At 39.0% G+C, this 17,429-nt stretch overlaps 2 protein-coding genes across 5 annotated transcripts in view; one reads left to right on the forward strand and one right to left on the reverse strand.

The window, feature by feature from the left end:
• The window catches only part of PTCD3 (pentatricopeptide repeat domain 3), a 56,087-nt gene extending 46,686 nt beyond the window's left edge, over nt 1-9,401 (reverse strand). For 2 of the 4 annotated variants that reach the window (XM_039331351.1, XM_039331350.1), the window contains exons 1-5: nt 9,231-9,398; nt 7,806-7,855; nt 7,436-7,469; nt 1,517-1,562; nt 871-939 (exon numbers count right to left, since the gene is read on the reverse strand). In XM_039331351.1, the coding sequence (XP_039187285.1) occupies nt 871-939; nt 1,517-1,562; nt 7,436-7,469; nt 7,806-7,855; nt 9,231-9,364 (333 nt within the window). In that variant the 5' untranslated portion in view covers nt 9,365-9,398. Of the gene's footprint in view, nt 1-870; nt 940-1,516; nt 1,563-7,435; nt 7,470-7,805; nt 7,856-9,230 lie in introns of all 4 variants that reach the window. The other 2 variants (XM_039331354.1, XM_039331352.1) reach the window with 2 other exon arrangements.
• A 13-nt stretch (nt 9,402-9,414) lies between these two features.
• POLR1A (RNA polymerase I subunit A) overlaps nt 9,415-17,429 on the forward strand; it is a 57,892-nt gene continuing 49,877 nt past the window's right edge. Inside the window, exons 1-7 of the mRNA XM_039331349.1 lie at nt 9,415-9,608; nt 11,048-11,252; nt 11,472-11,621; nt 11,690-11,797; nt 12,477-12,562; nt 12,665-12,774; nt 14,077-14,163. Of these exons, the coding sequence (XP_039187283.1) occupies nt 9,535-9,608; nt 11,048-11,252; nt 11,472-11,621; nt 11,690-11,797; nt 12,477-12,562; nt 12,665-12,774; nt 14,077-14,163 (820 nt within the window). The 5' untranslated portion in view covers nt 9,415-9,534. The remainder of the gene's footprint in view (nt 9,609-11,047; nt 11,253-11,471; nt 11,622-11,689; nt 11,798-12,476; nt 12,563-12,664; nt 12,775-14,076; nt 14,164-17,429) is intronic.

Consider the following 17,429-nt stretch of genomic DNA (forward strand, 5'->3'; position numbering starts at 1 on the left):
GTGGTCATAAAATTGAGTCCGATCACACGATGCCTTGACTTATGACTGCAATAATTTACAAGCAAAATTCCAGCTTCCATTGTAGTCCCAAGTCGAGGACTACATGTAACCCTATAAGCAAATACATTTTTTTTACTAACTTTAAATAAGATCTTCTATTAAACATCTAATTTTTAATGATTTTTTCCCTTGGTTTAGAATATGTGAAATTTAGTAAGCAGCTCTCCATATGATGCACTGGAGATGGATGTACCATGAGGCACACACTTAAAAATAAAGCTAGGGCGGGGGTAGGGATGTGGAGCTGCCCCACGCGCACTTACCTTGCAGCCAGTGTCTGCAAGGTGTCTTCTGCATTTCTCAGTCACAGGCCTTTCTGGAAGGCCTCTGCAGCCAAAAACCGAGCTGTGGATTCAATTCATAGCTCGGTTCTGCAAGACCTCTGCAGCCGAGAACCGAGCTATGGATTGAATCCAAAGCTCGGTACTCGGCTGCAGAGGCCTTCTGGAAAGGCCTGACTGCAAAATGCAGGCCGGAGTTCAGCTGCAAAATGAAGCTGCTCCTTTGGCCGCAGAAGAAGTGGACTGGCTGGGCGGGGCTGTTGGAGTCGGAGGTAAGACATCCCCCCAAAATAAGACTTGGTGACTCTTTTGGAGGCAAAAAAAAAAAGGACCCAGTCTTATTTTGGGGGGACCACGGTAGCTTTTCCTTTTCCAGCTGAGCCTCAATTATTAGATTATCACTGTGTAAAAATAAGGAATACGGAAAAGTACACTAGAAATAATGGAATACCTACAAATAGCAATGATTGGAAAGTAAACCATTTTTTTGTTTGCTTCTGGCAAATAAAGTTTCAGAAAAGTCACTTACATGCTCTGAAGAATTTCTGGGGATAAGATAAGGATCATCTTGAAATGTGTAGGGAACAGCTGTAATATCCTATAAGGAGAAGGAAAAAGCATTTAATGTATAGATTCTGCTCAAATGAACAGTAGATTCATCTTTCTCCTGTACTTAATCAAATAATTTAATAATAGAAAGCTCTTTTATTAAGAAAAACTCATGTCTGTACTCCTTTCTATTATTGTATATTTGCAAAAGAAGACTTGATAAGAGAGAAAATTGCTTTAGGATAATCAGCAATATGATTTAATCTTTAGTAAAATATTTAGGCAGATTTTTCTTGGAAGGAAACTGCAGGTATCAAAGATTAATAACTTTGTAAATAACATCTTTGTGCTACTGTTTATCTAAGAAAAAAATGAGCTCTTTTCAATCCTGAACACAATATTATGTACATATATTTACATCTCACTTAGATTGTTTTTACATTTCAAATTTGAAACTTATTTAGCTGAAATACCATACTTTTTCTCCTTCATATAAAGGAATACAAATGTAACATGAAATAATATTAAAGGCAACATATGATAAAGATAAAAATATATTTTGCCATATATAGGATATTTCATATCAAAAGAGGACTAGTAACACAATGAAGATTTGTAGTACTTACCCTGTTTACAGTTAATGCAAGTGCTCGAAGAATTGCTGATTTATCCCTAATTTTAAGCAAAATGTGTTAAAGTTTAAATGTGCAGTATTATTTTTAATTTGCATATTGTTTTCAACAGAAACTATGGTGTAATTTACTGAACAAAACTTCAAGGATACAGAGATCTAAAACAATGCTTTAGAATCCTAAATATTCAATTCAATTTGTCAATAAACAAGCTTGAATAAATAAGTCTCTATTTAAATTTATTTATGTATCTGTTAAATTTATTTGCCATCTACATGGGCCTACTTTAGGGTGTTTACAATAATAATAAGGAAGAAAATGAAAGGATAAAGAGAATAAATAGGAGGATAAGAAAGGAGGATACGTAAAATAGAATCCATAAAATAAACAATGAAAAAGGAAAAAAGATGGATGGGTCAATAGCAGACAGTAAGGTTGGGAGGTGGAACATGCTATCAATTCAGCAGCGACCTCCAGTGTGAAACTTCCCCTTTGTGCAAATAAATAGTAGTTTCTTAATTTAAAATATTTTGTGTGGTGCAGATATTTTATTTTAGAAGCTAAGCTTATGTACTTAGGTTATAGTTATATTAGATATGCTATGCCAGAGGAATGACAACTGCATTTATAGTAGAAATGTCTGACAAGGCCTGGCTATGGTAACATGCACAACAACATTTGGATAGGAAAGCATGACTTATATTTAGATGTGGCTCACATTCTGTTTTGAACTGGTACTACTTTAAAAAGGGAGAAAACTGCAAGAAGATATATTACTTTAGAACCTGTGGGCTGCGGCCCAGGCCGCAGTCTGTTGGCCAGTGGGAATGGCTGGCAAGTGAACGCACATATGTGTGCACCCAATACTCACACTAATGGCCCCATTTGCGCATGTGTGGGAGTGCAAACATCTCTGTCACCCAGTCGCTATCAGCCCATCTGCACATGGTCACTAGTGGCCCGCTTGTGCACGAATACTGGCGCTGCTGTTGTGTGCATGCCCATTTGCACATGCGCGTGCATACATATTTCTCTGTTCCTCCCTTTCCCTTTGGGCCTCCAATCTAGAAAGGTTGGGGAACCCTGCTTTAGAACACGGTAATCTCACAATCAAATATTCACATATTGTTTACAACTGCACATGTTAAGCATTTGGGGTAGTATCTAGGTATCATGGTTCTGACAGATGAGACCAGATAAATCAGAACTCCAAAGCTAGAGTTTCAAAAGTGAAACCAAGCCTGAAAACCCCTCCAAAGAATTACACTATTACAAAGTTAAACTTCCCACCCCAATACTGTGCAATCAATTACATGTTCCAATAAAATAATTGGCGGGCTTTCTAATAGTACACCAACCTCCTCATCCAACCGTTTGAAATGACCCTGGTTCCCATGGGACAAAGAATTCTTTAGATCAGACATCTCAAACACAAGGCCTGCAGGCCGAATCCGGCCTGCGTTTGGCCAATATTTGGCCTGGGGATGCCCCGGAGACAGTGAGGGACTGGCCCCGCCACCCTGCCAGCCCGGCGGACCCCAAAGCATGTGTACAGGAGGCAGTAAATGCACGGAGACCAATGGCATCCGGCAGCAAAGGCTGCATAGCTCACTGTGAATACTGGGCCAGATCTCCAGCAGCAGTGCTGAGGCGGCAGCGGCAGCATGCAAAATCAGGGGGTCATGTGATGTGGACCATTGGACATGCCTACTCTGTCCCATCTCTTTTTGGTTGGAGAACAGGCCACCACTGATCATCTCAGTCCCTTTGAAGGTCTTGCCCTTGGCCCGTGGGTGGAGCACATTCCCCTAGCGCACCTTGGTACCTGCCACAGCTGCCAGCCGCTCACGCAGGTCCATTAGGCCATCGCCCATAGCTGCAGGCCCGCCCAGAACGAAGGAGGCGAAGCAGAGATGGGGGGGTCACGCAATCTTAGCTGGGACTGGGGGGCCAGTCCAACGCTGACACCTTCTGGTGGATAAGGACTATAAAATCTCTACCTGTGGCCTTCGAAGTCTTAATAAACACAGCTGTTTAGATAAAGTGAGATTTACAGAAACAATGTATGCTTTACAAGAGGAAATATATGATAAGCTGCAAGCAATTCAAAGAACAATGATCTCAAACTACAAAGAAATACAAAACAAACTTGAAAGTATCAATCAACTTATCCTCAACTTAATTTTACTCCAAAAATACCCCCAGGAGAATACAGCAGAGATGACTGAATATAAATCCGAGGTTAAAGACTTAAAGATGGACTTCTATAAAATAAAAGAGTATGATTTAATTCAAGTGGAAGAAAAGACAACTCGCATTTCATCATCGAGACAAAACGTGACAAAAGAAGTGGAGAGAAAAGGAAGGAAGAAGATTTCTAATAAAAAGAAGTAGGCAAATGCCCATGACAGAGACATTGATTTACTGTCTACATCAGTGATGGTGAACCTTTTAGAGATCGAGTGCCCAAACTGCAACCCAAAACCCACATGCATCGTTGGGTGCCGGGTGGGTATGGCCCCTTGGATGGGTATGGCCATGGTGGTAACAGCAGACTGGGTGGGACTAAAAAGTTCCTACTTTGCAAGATCTTTTTTTTCCCTGCAAGAAGTTGAAATTGACTGATTGATTGAACTTTTTTTTTGTACACGGGGGCAGAGGCCTAAAGCGAAAAGGTTTTATAAAACCCAGCTGAAGGCCTAGGACTGGGGCGACGGCGCACGTGCCCACAGAGAGGGCTCTGAGTGCTGCCTCTGCACCCGTGCCATAGGTTTGCCACCACTGGTCTACATCAACAGCAACACCTATGATCATATGGGAAAACCTTTTGATTCAGCAAAGTATATTGATTAAGAAAGACTTTGGGCAAAGAAAAAAGATTAAGATGGAAACTAAGAAAATAGATGATGGGACATATCAGAGGGAATACTTAAAAAAAGAAGCATGTGTTTGAATATGCTTAAAGAAATGGAAAAATTCTTGAATATATTACTCTAAGAGGGATGAAATGTTTTAGATACTTAAATGTGACTGAGTTCAAGAAATATGTGTGTATATATATATATATATATATATATATATATATATATATATGTATGATCGCTTGCGATGTAATGAATGGTAATTTGAGTCCCACTTCCGCAGTGCTTGTTGCGCTGGATGCATGTCAATGCGACGATTAATTGAGGTGTCATTCGAGAACCAGGCCTCTTTCAGTAGCTGGCCTCCCTTCGTGGCATCACTAGCTACGATACAGGTATTAGCGAAGTCAAATTGGTGGCCCTCCTGAGCCATATGCATCCAAAGTTGTGAATGCTGCTCGCCCCGTTTTATAGCCAATTGGTATTCATGGAGACGAGTCTTCAGGCGTTTGGATGTTTCCCCCACATAGTTGCCTTGGCAATTCCTACAATTGATCTTATAGACAACAGATGATTTCTCCATAGGAGGTAGGGGGTCTTTTGGGCGCATGACTTTAGACCGTAAAGTTTGATTTGGCTTGTGAGCCACCTCTATTCCATGGGGGGCCATGGAAGCGCTGCGGAAATGGGACTCGAATTACCACTCATTACATCGCAAGCAATCATACCAACACTTGCGGCATTATGGACAGGAAGCCGCACCCCCCCCATCATTGGGAACGCCTGCATACGGATGTAAATAACTATACCATCAACACTCCCTTGCCAGGTGACCGTCATCGGATCGCGCGGCGAGAGAGTCTCCCACCCCAACATGTGGATGGTGGAATAGAGGCTATGGACTCCCCGCGCACGGAGAAAGAAAGGGAGGGTGCGCTCAATACGGATGATCTACGCACCGCCCAACAACCACATGTGAGGCCCACACCGCCCCAGGAGGGAGGAAGCGATACCAGTGGAGCCGGAACACCTAAAAGACTTAACGTTAAAATCTCGGATTGTGCGGTTGCCCATAGCAACGAGGAGCATCTCACATGGACAGGGGAGAGAAAGCATAGAATGACAACCCGCTCGATCAGCAAGGGGAGGAGTAATGAGAGCGGTTTGAGTGCCAAACAATGGGAGGGAACGGACGTAAGGAAGACGGGTGGGGAATAAAGACATGATTACTGAGGCATACCATACTCAGATAAGAGCTGCGGACATGACAATTGGGAAGGGATATTAACCCACAGTTAGTGGAACCCTATCCCCATCATAAGACACAAGAAAATATCAGATCGAATCCTCCCCCCGACACGGCAGGCGATGATATTATCGAAGAGGAGGGGATGCAAGGTCACTAACGCCTCCAAAGATCAGTAGTGGAGGGATAGGGAAGGGCATCCAAAGAAAAGAACATAACGCTATAGACACATCTTGGTTATCAGCTGGCCAATCAGGGCCAGTAACACGGTCTAGGAGCCGTGCGCAAACGTTACTTGAACCTACTTAAACCACCTTTATTGCAATGGCTTTTTAGCCCTGACGATGCTGGGGAGTTCCCCCAGCGAAAGCTTGGCAACTTTTTAGTATAAGTATATTTTTAGTAAAGTATTCTTACTTCAACCCACCCGGTGATCGTGTTTTATTCTTTTATTCATAATTATGCCCGGGAGTCGCATTTTTACCAATATTCTTGAGTGTGTGTGTGTGTGTGTGTGTGTGTGTGTGTGTGTGTGTGTATGTATGTGTATATATATATATATATGTATGTTTTGAATCAGAGTTAGGGGATTAGATGACTAGACCTATTGAATGGATTGTCTAAAGAGTAAATATATTCTTAACTATGACTAAAAAGAATAAGAAATTGGAGGAAATAAATACATATTAATCTAGGAGGGATATATATTCTATGTAGCATGTTATTTTTTATGTTCCGTTGTTTCTGCTTTTTTCTCTTCTTTTTTATTTTTTATTTCTTTTTCGTTTCTCCTTTTTTCTCCTCTTTTTTTACTCTTTTATCTATTACTTAAGAAATGTAAAAATGTGAGATGGCTTATATGGAAAAACAGAATTAAGTCTATCAATATAAATGTAACTAATCGTTGAGAAAACCTTTATCAGTAAGAATATTTAGAATTTGGTGGGAGAAATAAACTAAAATAAGGATTGTAACGGTTGATGATAAGGCAATCCAAACGACTGGAAAGAAAAGAAATATACTAATATGATTATTATTTTTTTAGGAATGTTGAAAAAAGTATATACCTAATTGTCATTTATTAAAACAATAAGAATTGTATTAGCTCAATGTTTGAAAAAAAAAGAAATGTTTTGGGGAAAGAGGAAATCAACTAAAATTAATATATGGAATACAGAGTATAGAAATCAATTGTTAAGGAGTGTCTTTACAAATGTAACCCAGACAACACACTGTTTACCAATTATTAAGTGACATAAGCTTGTTAAAAAATTAATAAAATATATTATTAAAAAAAGGTGGCCACGCCCACCTAGTCTGCCATGACCACTGCAGCCATGCCTATCCAATAGGCCACGTCTGATGTCCTTCTTGAGGACACCACAATGCTGATGTGGCCCTCAATGAAATTGAGTTTGACACCCCTGGTTTAGATTATTGAAAAATCTCCACTTCTCCCTTCCCATTCCTGTGGCAACCTAGAACAAGCAAGATGGCTTCAGCCAGGTTTGTTGTAGAGTTGACACTAGGCATGTTCTTTCTATAGTAAACAGATATCCTATACAAGAAATTATGCAACAAACCTGTTTCCCCAAAATGTTTATGAACTTCAATAGATTCAGAATGTGCAATAGATATCCTGATGGCTTATGGGGAAATATCACAATCATTTCACAAAGGCTCTATAAAGTATACATCTTTATTTATATTTATGGCTTATGGTTATTTTAAACATTATAAGTTGCCATGGAAGGATAGTAAGATATTTCCTGGGGGGGGGGGGAGAATTTAACTGAAACAACTCACCAGGTTTTTTTTCTTGGAAGGAAAATTGTTTCTTCTGAAATTATGAAAAACAAAAATAACTATAACTTATTAGGCTATATACATCTTGAAAATGTTTATAAAATTTTAATTATGAATGGAATTATATTAGTCAGTAAACTTGACTATTTTAAACCAACAATTTTAAATAAGTATTGTCTGTATGAGAAGCAAATTTTGCCACATAAAGAAGCTGTCCTATCTAAGAACAATTTATTCAGAATCAAGTCCAGGGTCTTCAGGTTTATTTTCAAATATAGAATATATGACATATATTAAGGGAAATAATAAATTTATCATTTGCAAATATGCATTTTAATGGTACATGCATGAACATAACAAAATATTATACCTTTCCTGATAGGAGATTTTTCTGCAAAGGTTGCATTTTCTGAATAGTGCCTAAGGAAAAAAAATTATATGGATAAATCCATATATATACATACATGTGTCTTTTATATATATATATAGTTTACATAATTTAACAGAATCCTCTTGAATATACAGCATTATGGGATACCATATATTCATTATACTTCCTATTTTTCTTACACCAACAATGTTGTGAGGTAGATTGAGCTGGGAGGGAATTATTGGCCCACAGTCTCCCAGCTGACCTTCTTGCCTAAAGAAAACAAGAACTGGACCTCTTGGTTTGTAATCAATATTCCCAATTGGCATATTCATTGAAAGATCAAATATAGTATCATTTAATATTGTAAGATAGTTTCTTTTTCAAGTTTCAATATTCACAAATACATTTTTAAAGCAATTGTACTGCAATGTTTAGCCATGGTTCATTTGCCATGGTTTGCTGGCTAAATAATACATTATATTATAAAGCATAATTCTTGAACTACAGAGACTAAATCTGTGCAACATCTTAAGTTAAAATCAAAGCATATTATTGCTGTCATATAAGAATCCAATCTATTTCTGAAAAACTATCTCAAATAGAAAACAAACAAAATTTGGCTTTTTTGAGACTGTCTTTATAATTTATCTAAAGCACTTCTAGCAAATCATCATTTCAGCAATCATTTATTATTCGAAAATCAGGAAACATAGAAAGATCTTTCTCAGGTGGCATATATACTAGCTATTCTCAATTACCCACAAATATTTTTTTTTATTAAATTTTTTTGAAATTTTACTATAAAAACTGTGTGACCCACCACTTCTCTGAATAAGTTGTTCTTATTGTGGAGAAGCACTTCCTAACATTCAGGCATGATTATTTACAACAGGCAGCAGAATTCCATAACAGGATATAGAAACTGAATAAATAAAATGTTATAAGGATTTATGCATCTCCAAGAACCATTGAGTTTTTAAGAGCTCGTTATTATTTTTAACGTGAAGAGGGGAAATTTATTCAATATATGAACAATAATAATTGTACTTAATATTAATTATAAATTTATCTATTGTGTGCCATTTTTGTTTCTTGCACTGTAATTTTTAAAAAGAACTTTAATATGCTCACAAAAAAACCGCATTTGCTTTAGAGCAAAGTTAGATAAAACTTAGGCTGCAAGTTTTTGATTCTCTTCTTTTGAGTCACGTTGTAATTCGAAACGTCTAGAAAGCTTCAGATCACCTACTAATATAGCAGCAACCATAAAATACAATTATGAGGAAGTATTAATATTAAGAACGATTTGCCATCCAGCCTAGAGTGCGGGCATTCCAAAGATTAAATGGATGCAATCCGATGCATTAAATTACTGCTGCAACCTCGTTACAGTACTTTTCACTGGCCATTTTTCTGACTCACCTTTCCAAGTCATTCGTGGGAGTCCTGGTCTCACGTCCCAACCTAAAAGAGCCAGATGTTCCCGAAACGACGAGTCTTCTCTGCAACAAGTCTCGGGAGGGAAACGAACACAACCGCAACCTGCAGGCCGCCATAACGGAACTGCCGGCCGCCGCTGGAATGTGGACGGGACCGGAAGCGGAAGTTGTAATCAGCCACACCGCCAGGCACACGCTGTGGACACGCGCCGGATCCCCAGTGGTTCCTCTTAAGTCTCTGTTCGGTGGTATCTGGACGGCGTTGCCGAGATCGGTTGGTCGGAGTCATGGCTGCAAAAGAGGTGCCGTGGAGGCGCCTGACGGGGTTGTCGTTTGGGATGTATACGGATGCAGAGATACGGTAAATTCGGACGGCGCGGAGGACATATTGCTTGAGGCAGCGATCAGACTTTGGTTTCTTCGAAGTCCGCCCACATTGGGGAAATTTAGTTAATAAGGCCGCCTGTTATATCTGTCGGCCTTTGCCAAAATATTTTGTTGCTTTTCTGACGACAAACCCTGCTCTTATCCGAATTTCATTGTTCTAGAGCCTTCTCCAGTGTGATGCCTCACTATATATTGGTTTACAGATCCTATTGTTATTGTTGTTATTATATACCGTGGCATTCTGTGGCTAAAGTGCAACATAAATATCCGAAAATGCTGGGGAGACCCTCGCTTCCTGTTTGTAGAGGACAGTTCATGACGTTTTTAGTTTGATCATAAAGCATATCGGTCTTCTGCATCAGTGGTTGGAATATAAACCTGGACAATTATTATACTAAAGGGCCATTTTTTGCAAAGTTTAATTGATATTCAGTCATTGACCGTTTGCACCAAATAATTTCCTTGTTCTATCTTTTTTATGAAATCAGTACTGTTGCTTCTTTTGTTTTTCATGTCCCAAGTACTGTAATAAACTATCATGTCTTGATTGAAAGTGCCCAATTCCAGCCACTTCATTTGCTGATACTAAAATGTCCATTGATTCATTTTATTTTAAACTATTTTCAATTTTTGCATGTTCATGCTTCTTACATTATATTCCTATTGTAATTTTATCTTTACAGCTTTAGATTTTCTTGCATGGAACATCAGCAACTAGATAGCCTATAGGTCAGGGGTCTTCAAACTTGGCCCTTTTATGACTTGTGGACTTCAACTCCCAGAATTTCTCAGCCAGGCAAACTGAAGTTGAAGTCCACAAGTCATAAAAGGGCCACATTTGACGACCCCTGCTGTAGGTTTTAATCTAGTCACATCATAAATACCATTATTATTCCAAAAGATTTTCAGTTCTTCCTCTATAGCAGTGGTTCTTAACCTTTTTGAACGAATTGCCCCCTTCAGCCAATGAGGAAGTTGCCATCGCCCCCCTCCCCCAACATAACCTCTCAATTACAACATGGGAAATAATTCTTCAATTTATGCAAACACTTTTTTTGTTTTCTTTAAAATTGTTCATCAGGACATATTGATGTAAATAATTTATTTCCAGTCTTTTCCCCATATCTCCCGTATTCTGGCTAATGGCGCGCCACTGTATGGGTAGAGGTGCTGCACAACACGCATGAAGATAAGCAATGCGTATTTACATATGTATGGCGTTCTGTACTGAAGTAGTTAAAAAAGAGCAGATATCTCTGCTGTTCTGAATGAAAAGTTTCTGAGTTTATAATGAAAGCTGTAAAACTTCTAGGAAATTAATACATGTTGAAGTCTTTCTATTGTGAAATGTAGTTGATTTTAAGATTTCCATGGCATTTTCTTTGCTTCTTCCCCCTTTGCTTTCACTTTTAGGAAACTGAGTATAAAATCTATAACCAATCCTCTTTTTCTTGATAATGCGGGTACTCCATCTCCAAATGGACTATATGATTTGGCTTTGGGTCCACTTGACAACAAGGAAGTTTGTGTTACTTGCATGCAAGACTTCAACAATTGTCCTGGTCATCTAGGTCACATAGAACTACCCCTCACTGTTTATAATCCTCTCTTTTTTGATGTAAGTATATTAAGCCATAGTTAAGTAATATATGTGTAGCAGTGAATTAATCATTGCATTCAGAATTTGTAAATAGAAGTATTAATAACTAATAATAATATATAAATAACCTTTCCACTTTATTACAATATTGTAACAAAATAATATTGGCACAATATTAAACACATGTGAATTAGCAGTATAATAATAATAGTAATAATAATAATTTCTTATTTTCAGAAATTATTCCTTCTGATGCGAGGTTCCTGTTTGAATTGTTGCCATCTAACATGTCCACGAGCTGCAATTCATTTATTACTAAATCAGCTAACGCTACTAGAAATAGGACTGATTCAAGAGGTCCATGATCTTGAAGCATTCCTGAGTAGGGTAAGTTTTACTTTGCTTAATCTGTTTTGACTGTATTTTATATGTTTGTAATGTAATTATTCTCTCAGTTTTTAGATGAAAGCTCAGATGCAATTGGTACTGAAATTGAAGAAGTATTAAGTTGCCACACAAAGGATATGCTCCAAAATAATCAGTTTAGAGACTACAATGCACATGTAAGTAAGAAGAATCAATATTATATGCAGTTATTGACATGCTTTTAATGAACAGCTTCCTCTCACTTCCCATTAACTTGTAAAATCAGTGGTTCTTTATGGAAACGTCATTTGTTCTGGCTTAATATGTGACATTTTTCTTTAATACATTGAGGCAAACTGTTAATTCTCTAATTTCATCTGTTGCAAAACTAATATAATATAATTGCAGGCTGCTCAGAAAAGAAAACAGGGTTTTCTGTCCGCAGCCTGAAAATCCTGGATTCATTCTTCCTGTTAACTCTTTAACAGCGTATTATTTGTGAGGATTACTGCCTAGTTAGTGGATGTAGGCAGCATATGATGGTTTGCTAGATAACATTTAGACTAGAAATCCTAGATAATAGGAAGAATAAATCCAGGATTTTTCTGGCTATGAACAATTTATAGGAGACTAAATTGAAACTTTGTGAATGCTTCAACACTGAATAGAGTATAAGTGATGAAGATCTGCTGTTCTCTTTAATGTATTCATGGATAATATAACAAATGCTTGTGGTGACATTGGAGGCTTCTTAACTCACTACAGAGTGAAATTAAATTAAATTTGTTCTTGTTAATGCTCACAATTGACTATATTTAAATTTGTGTTTCATTTACAGTATAATTTCTAGATCTTTGCTTTTCATTCTTGGTGTAGGTTAAAAATGTATGTGAATGTAGAAGTAAACTTATCTCTCAATTTTGGAAATTACACATGACCTCAAAGAAATGTCCAAACTGCAAGTAAGTTTTTACTCCTACTTCCTTCATCCCAAGTTTAAAAACCATTAGGATTTGTCTTCACGTTGGGTTAATGTTCCTTTCCCCCCCCCCTCCATCTTCAAGAGCAGGAAGATCACTTATTCGTAAAGAACATAACAGCAAGTTGACTGTAACTTATCCCACTGTCGTAACTCAGAAGTCAGGCAAACAGAAAGTAGTGGAGGAAGTAGCAAGTATGTAAATTTTATTATATCTTACACACATATAGATGCAAAAGTTGTTATTGAGAAATATTTTTGTCACACTAGATTCGAACAAACAGTTGTAGAATATAATATGTAGATGTGGGTACAACTTTCAGACTTTTCAAATCTGCTTTCTGTGTCTGGGTTAAAAATTAATTGAAAATTATGGACACTTTCATAAAAGGTGAATTTATAAACTATTTCAAGACACAATTGTATCAGGGCTTTCTCAAATTTAAGAGTGAATGGACACATTAACTTCAATGGAATTAAAGCTAGTCCCAAATCCTATAGATTTCCAGTCTTCACTAAAATTAGCTTGAATGGGTCTTCTCACTCATATGCCATATTTGAATTAAATTGAATACTTCATTTGACCAAGTGTGATTATAGACACAAGGAATTAGTCTCAGTGTATGTGCAGAAGTTCTCAGTGTACATGCAAGACAACAGAATAATGATAATCATCGTAATACCAATAAGAAGGGAAAGCAAAGAATATAATGTATAAATAATAACACTACAGCCATACTATACGATATAGACATTAAACAGAATTGTGAGAATTAGGGGTCCAGCAGAGCAATGGTCCAAAGGGGAAAAAAACTGTTCCTGTGTCTAGTTGTTTTGGTTTGCAATACTCTAGTGGCATCCCAAGAGGGGTAGGGTGGGGGCTGAAACAGTTTATATCCAAGATGTGGAGGGTCTGCAGATATCTTCTTAGCTCTCCTTCTGACCCTTGCAATATAAGATCATCTATGAAAGGAAGGCTGGTTTTGGTTGTTCTTTGCCATCTTAAATATGCATTGGAATCTGCACCTGACCTGTTTGGTTGTTGCACCAAACTAGACAGGTACAAACTGTCTAATTTGGTACAGCAACCAAACAGGACAGGTACAAACAGCAATGACTGACGTCATATTTCACAACCAAAGCAAGCACTCTAAGCAGCATAATGTCTGAATGTAGCCAAATTTAATTGATCCAACAATTATTCATGAATTTAGAAACTTTTCCATGTAAGGAAAGTACATTTAATTGCAAATCATGTAAACCCATAATGTGAATTATCCAGTTCTTATTTGACACAGCATATGAATTATTCTCTTTGGATTATCATGTTGCACAAATCCAGATAACTCATTTATTCACAATAAATAATCACAATAAATTGAAAATGTAGTGTAATGTAAGATGGCAGTTGTCTACTGATTGAAAAATACCTGGAGAAAAGTAAATGCAGAAATTGTTTCAAGTACCTCAAAACATAAAATAATTCAAACTTCTTAGCTATAGATGAAACTCAGCTGGGAAAACGAGGCTACATGACACCTTTGACTGCCAAACAACACATTGAAGTTTTGTGGAAGAATGAGGGTAAGTGAATAAAACTACTTGCTGCTTTTAAGAATTAATACTTTTTTCAATTTACCCCCCCCACCAAAAAAAATATGCTGAAAGCTATGGTGGCTGACCTATTTTACTTTACTAACTTTACATGCTGTTTCAATTGCATTATTCTGAGTGGCTCATAGATCTCATCATTATAAAATTAAACCTAAAATATAACTAAACTAAAACTAAAATGTAAAATATAAACATAAAATGACAACTTAATAAAATAACTTTATAATCAGCAACATCCCATTCCCTAGGAATAATCACAGCAACATCCACATCAGGAGAAGCTAAAATGATTCATTCAGCTCTCAATGCCCACTGAAAAAGCTTGGTCTTAATGGCTTAGGGCAGTGATGGCAAACCTTTTAGAGACCGAGTGCCCAAACTGCAACCCAAACCCCACTTATTTATCGTCGGGTGCCAGATGGGTGTGGTCCACTGGGTGGGTGTGGCCTACTGGGTGGGCATGGCTGGCATGGGTGTGGCCTACTGGGTGGGTGTGGCCAGCTCACCATCACTTGAGTCGGGCACTTGTGCTGGCCTGGGCAGGACTGGGCCAGATCTGAGAATCTCTGGCGGAGGGGGGGTGGGACTGGGGCAAGCACCCAGGTATGGTCCATTGGAGGAGTCTCACTGAGCCTCAGGCAATGCAGGGGGCCCATGGACAGTGGCACGGACTGCCTGGAGCCCTGGGCAGCAGAGGTCAAGCACCCAGCCTGGCCCTTGAGCTCCCACGGCACCAGGACCCCACAGTCCTGCCTACCCTAGCCGCACTTTCCTAAGGGGATGCCCAGTTGCATGGTGAGTGCAGAAGGGCAAGTTGCATGGGTCAGAAGGAGGCCAACTCCCTTTCCATGTGAGGAGACCTGGCTTTGTAACCAAAGCATCTCAGCAATAGGATGGGAGACCACCAGGAGATGGCAAAAGGGCCACAGGGCTGCTGGTGGCCAAGTGCTAAGGCAGGACTTAGCACTCCTTCCCTCTCATTTCAATATCCCTCCCTCCTTCCTTTCTCCCTCCCTCCCTCCTTCCCCTCCTTTTCATTCCCATCTCCTTCCTTCCTCTCTCTCTCCCTCCTTCCCCTCTCTCTCTTTCTCCCCCTTTCTCCAAAGTCCAAACATTTGTGTGCTACTTTCCTCACTCACGCTGTGCATGCCCACAGAAAAGGCTCTGTGATAGAGGATTAAACAGCTGGGTGATTTTGGGCCAGTCATTCTCTCTCAGCCCAATCCACCTCCCAGGTGTGTTGTGAGGAAAATAGGAGGAGAAAGGTATGTTGGATATGTTCGTTGCCTTGAGCTATTTATAAAAATAGTATAGGCCAGATTTAAATATAAATAAAATTAATTCATTAAATAAATACTGGATTTAAGGACCTGTACTTATTTTCTAGACACATAGGGAAACTAATCCAAAATAAGCAGCAGGTTGCCTAGAAGACTCCACTTTGCAAAAGATGAGGGGGGGGGTTTCCAAGTGCTCATTTGTATGGAAATTCATCTTTTCCATCTCCAAGTGTAGTGATGCAAATATGAAAGTTGGATTAATTGAATGAATAGGAAATTAGAATGTAGGTTCATTATAAGAAGCTACTTTGCTTTATTTATTGATAATTCATTTGTATTGAATTTAATTTGGCCTGTACCGTAGGACCAATGGAGATGGATATTAATTTTAAATTAAAGAAAAATCCATCTCCATTGGTCCTTCAGTATAGGCGCAGTCATTCTTCCCTGTTCTGCAATAAATAACAATATGCATAAACTTGTACATATAAGGCTAGCTTAAGTGGCATCTGGTTTTTTAAACTGTGTGCAAGGAAATGGGACACTGATCCCTTTGCTGGTCTTGGGAATCTTGGCAAGCACCTACTCTTGAATTTACTGTTCGTATTTGGTTCTTGGGCTGCCCATGTCCCTTCACTATGTGGTAGTACTGATCTTCCAGCAGAAAAGATTAATATATTTCTAAGGATGCAACCAAAAACTGGGCTCAGGAAGTGCTACTCTTGAGTTTGTATGAACAGGTTGGATCTGCTTGAATAGAACACAATTAGTTCCTGCTCCTTTATCACTTCTTGAAAATAGAAGGCAATAAGAAATTGCACAAGCAACAGTCCATGGGCCCACAAACAGATTCTTTTTGAAGACTATTGGTTATGTCTTAATTATAGAGTCTAGATTTAAACAGTCTTCCAAAGAGGTTAGCCATCTTAGACATCTTCAAGGCACCACTGCATAATGCCAATCAAACGATTGTACAATTTATTGCATACTTGCTTTTGGTATCTTATATCCCACCACTTCTCCACAGCAGCCATAGATCTGTCCTCCTCTTGAGAGTTACTCTGTGGGAATAGTGGTTATATTCCCCAAATGCACAAAAACAATTGTGGAAACCAGCCCTTAGCAGGCACTGAGCAGAGAGCAGAGTTGCAGCAAGACAAACCCCCACGGCTTCGACAAGGTGCTGAATATGTCTCTGCAGAGGAAGACCAAGGTTCATTCGGCAGCTGGTGGATGTGCTTATCGCGAATGAGTTTGGGAGGAGGAAGAGGGAGGCTGGCTCCTTCCCTCTCTAATCCTACTCCGCACAACAGCAGACCCCTGCCTCCCCTCTCCATTGTGCATCTTCCATGGGAGTCATCTTGGGATTTAATAGCAACGTTACGTTTTCCCCACTTAGTCATTCAGTGAATTCGTTTGTGTGTGGGGGGGATTTTTCCTTGTTGAAAAGGATGGCTTCAAGTGGGAATTATGCAAGAAGCCCAATAATCTTTGCTCCTTTTTTTTTTTTGAAAGCAGAATCAGCCTTTTATGTTAAGGCTCTGCTCGCCTTCTCAAACTCCAAACTCACGCATCCTACTTTCCTCATTCGCCTTCCCAAACTCCAAACTGGAGTACGACGAGGAAAATAGGATGCACGCGCAAGTTTGGAGTTTGGGAAGGAGAGCGTAGGACAAGCGAATTTGGAGTTTGAGAAGGCAAGCTAGGAAAGTAGGACATGCAAATTTGGAGTTTGGGAAGACGAGCGTAGGACGCGCACCTTCCCAAACTCCAAACATGATATTAAAGGGGGTGGGGGAAGAAATGATTAATAAGGGGGTGGTGTGTGTGTGTGTGTGTGAGAGAGAGAGAGAGAGATTCCCTTTTTGTACGTTTGCTTACTCTGCAATGCTTTCATTTCCCGACACTTTTGCTTCCCTGCTGGCTCAGTCTTTCTTTCTCTCTGCTGCTTCTGCT

This window comes from Crotalus tigris, unplaced genomic scaffold, assembly GCF_016545835.1.
Source record: "Crotalus tigris isolate CLP2741 ecotype Arizona unplaced genomic scaffold, ASM1654583v1 scf7180000024437.13266115, whole genome shotgun sequence".
Classification (NCBI taxonomy): Eukaryota; Metazoa; Chordata; class Lepidosauria; order Squamata; family Viperidae; genus Crotalus; species Crotalus tigris.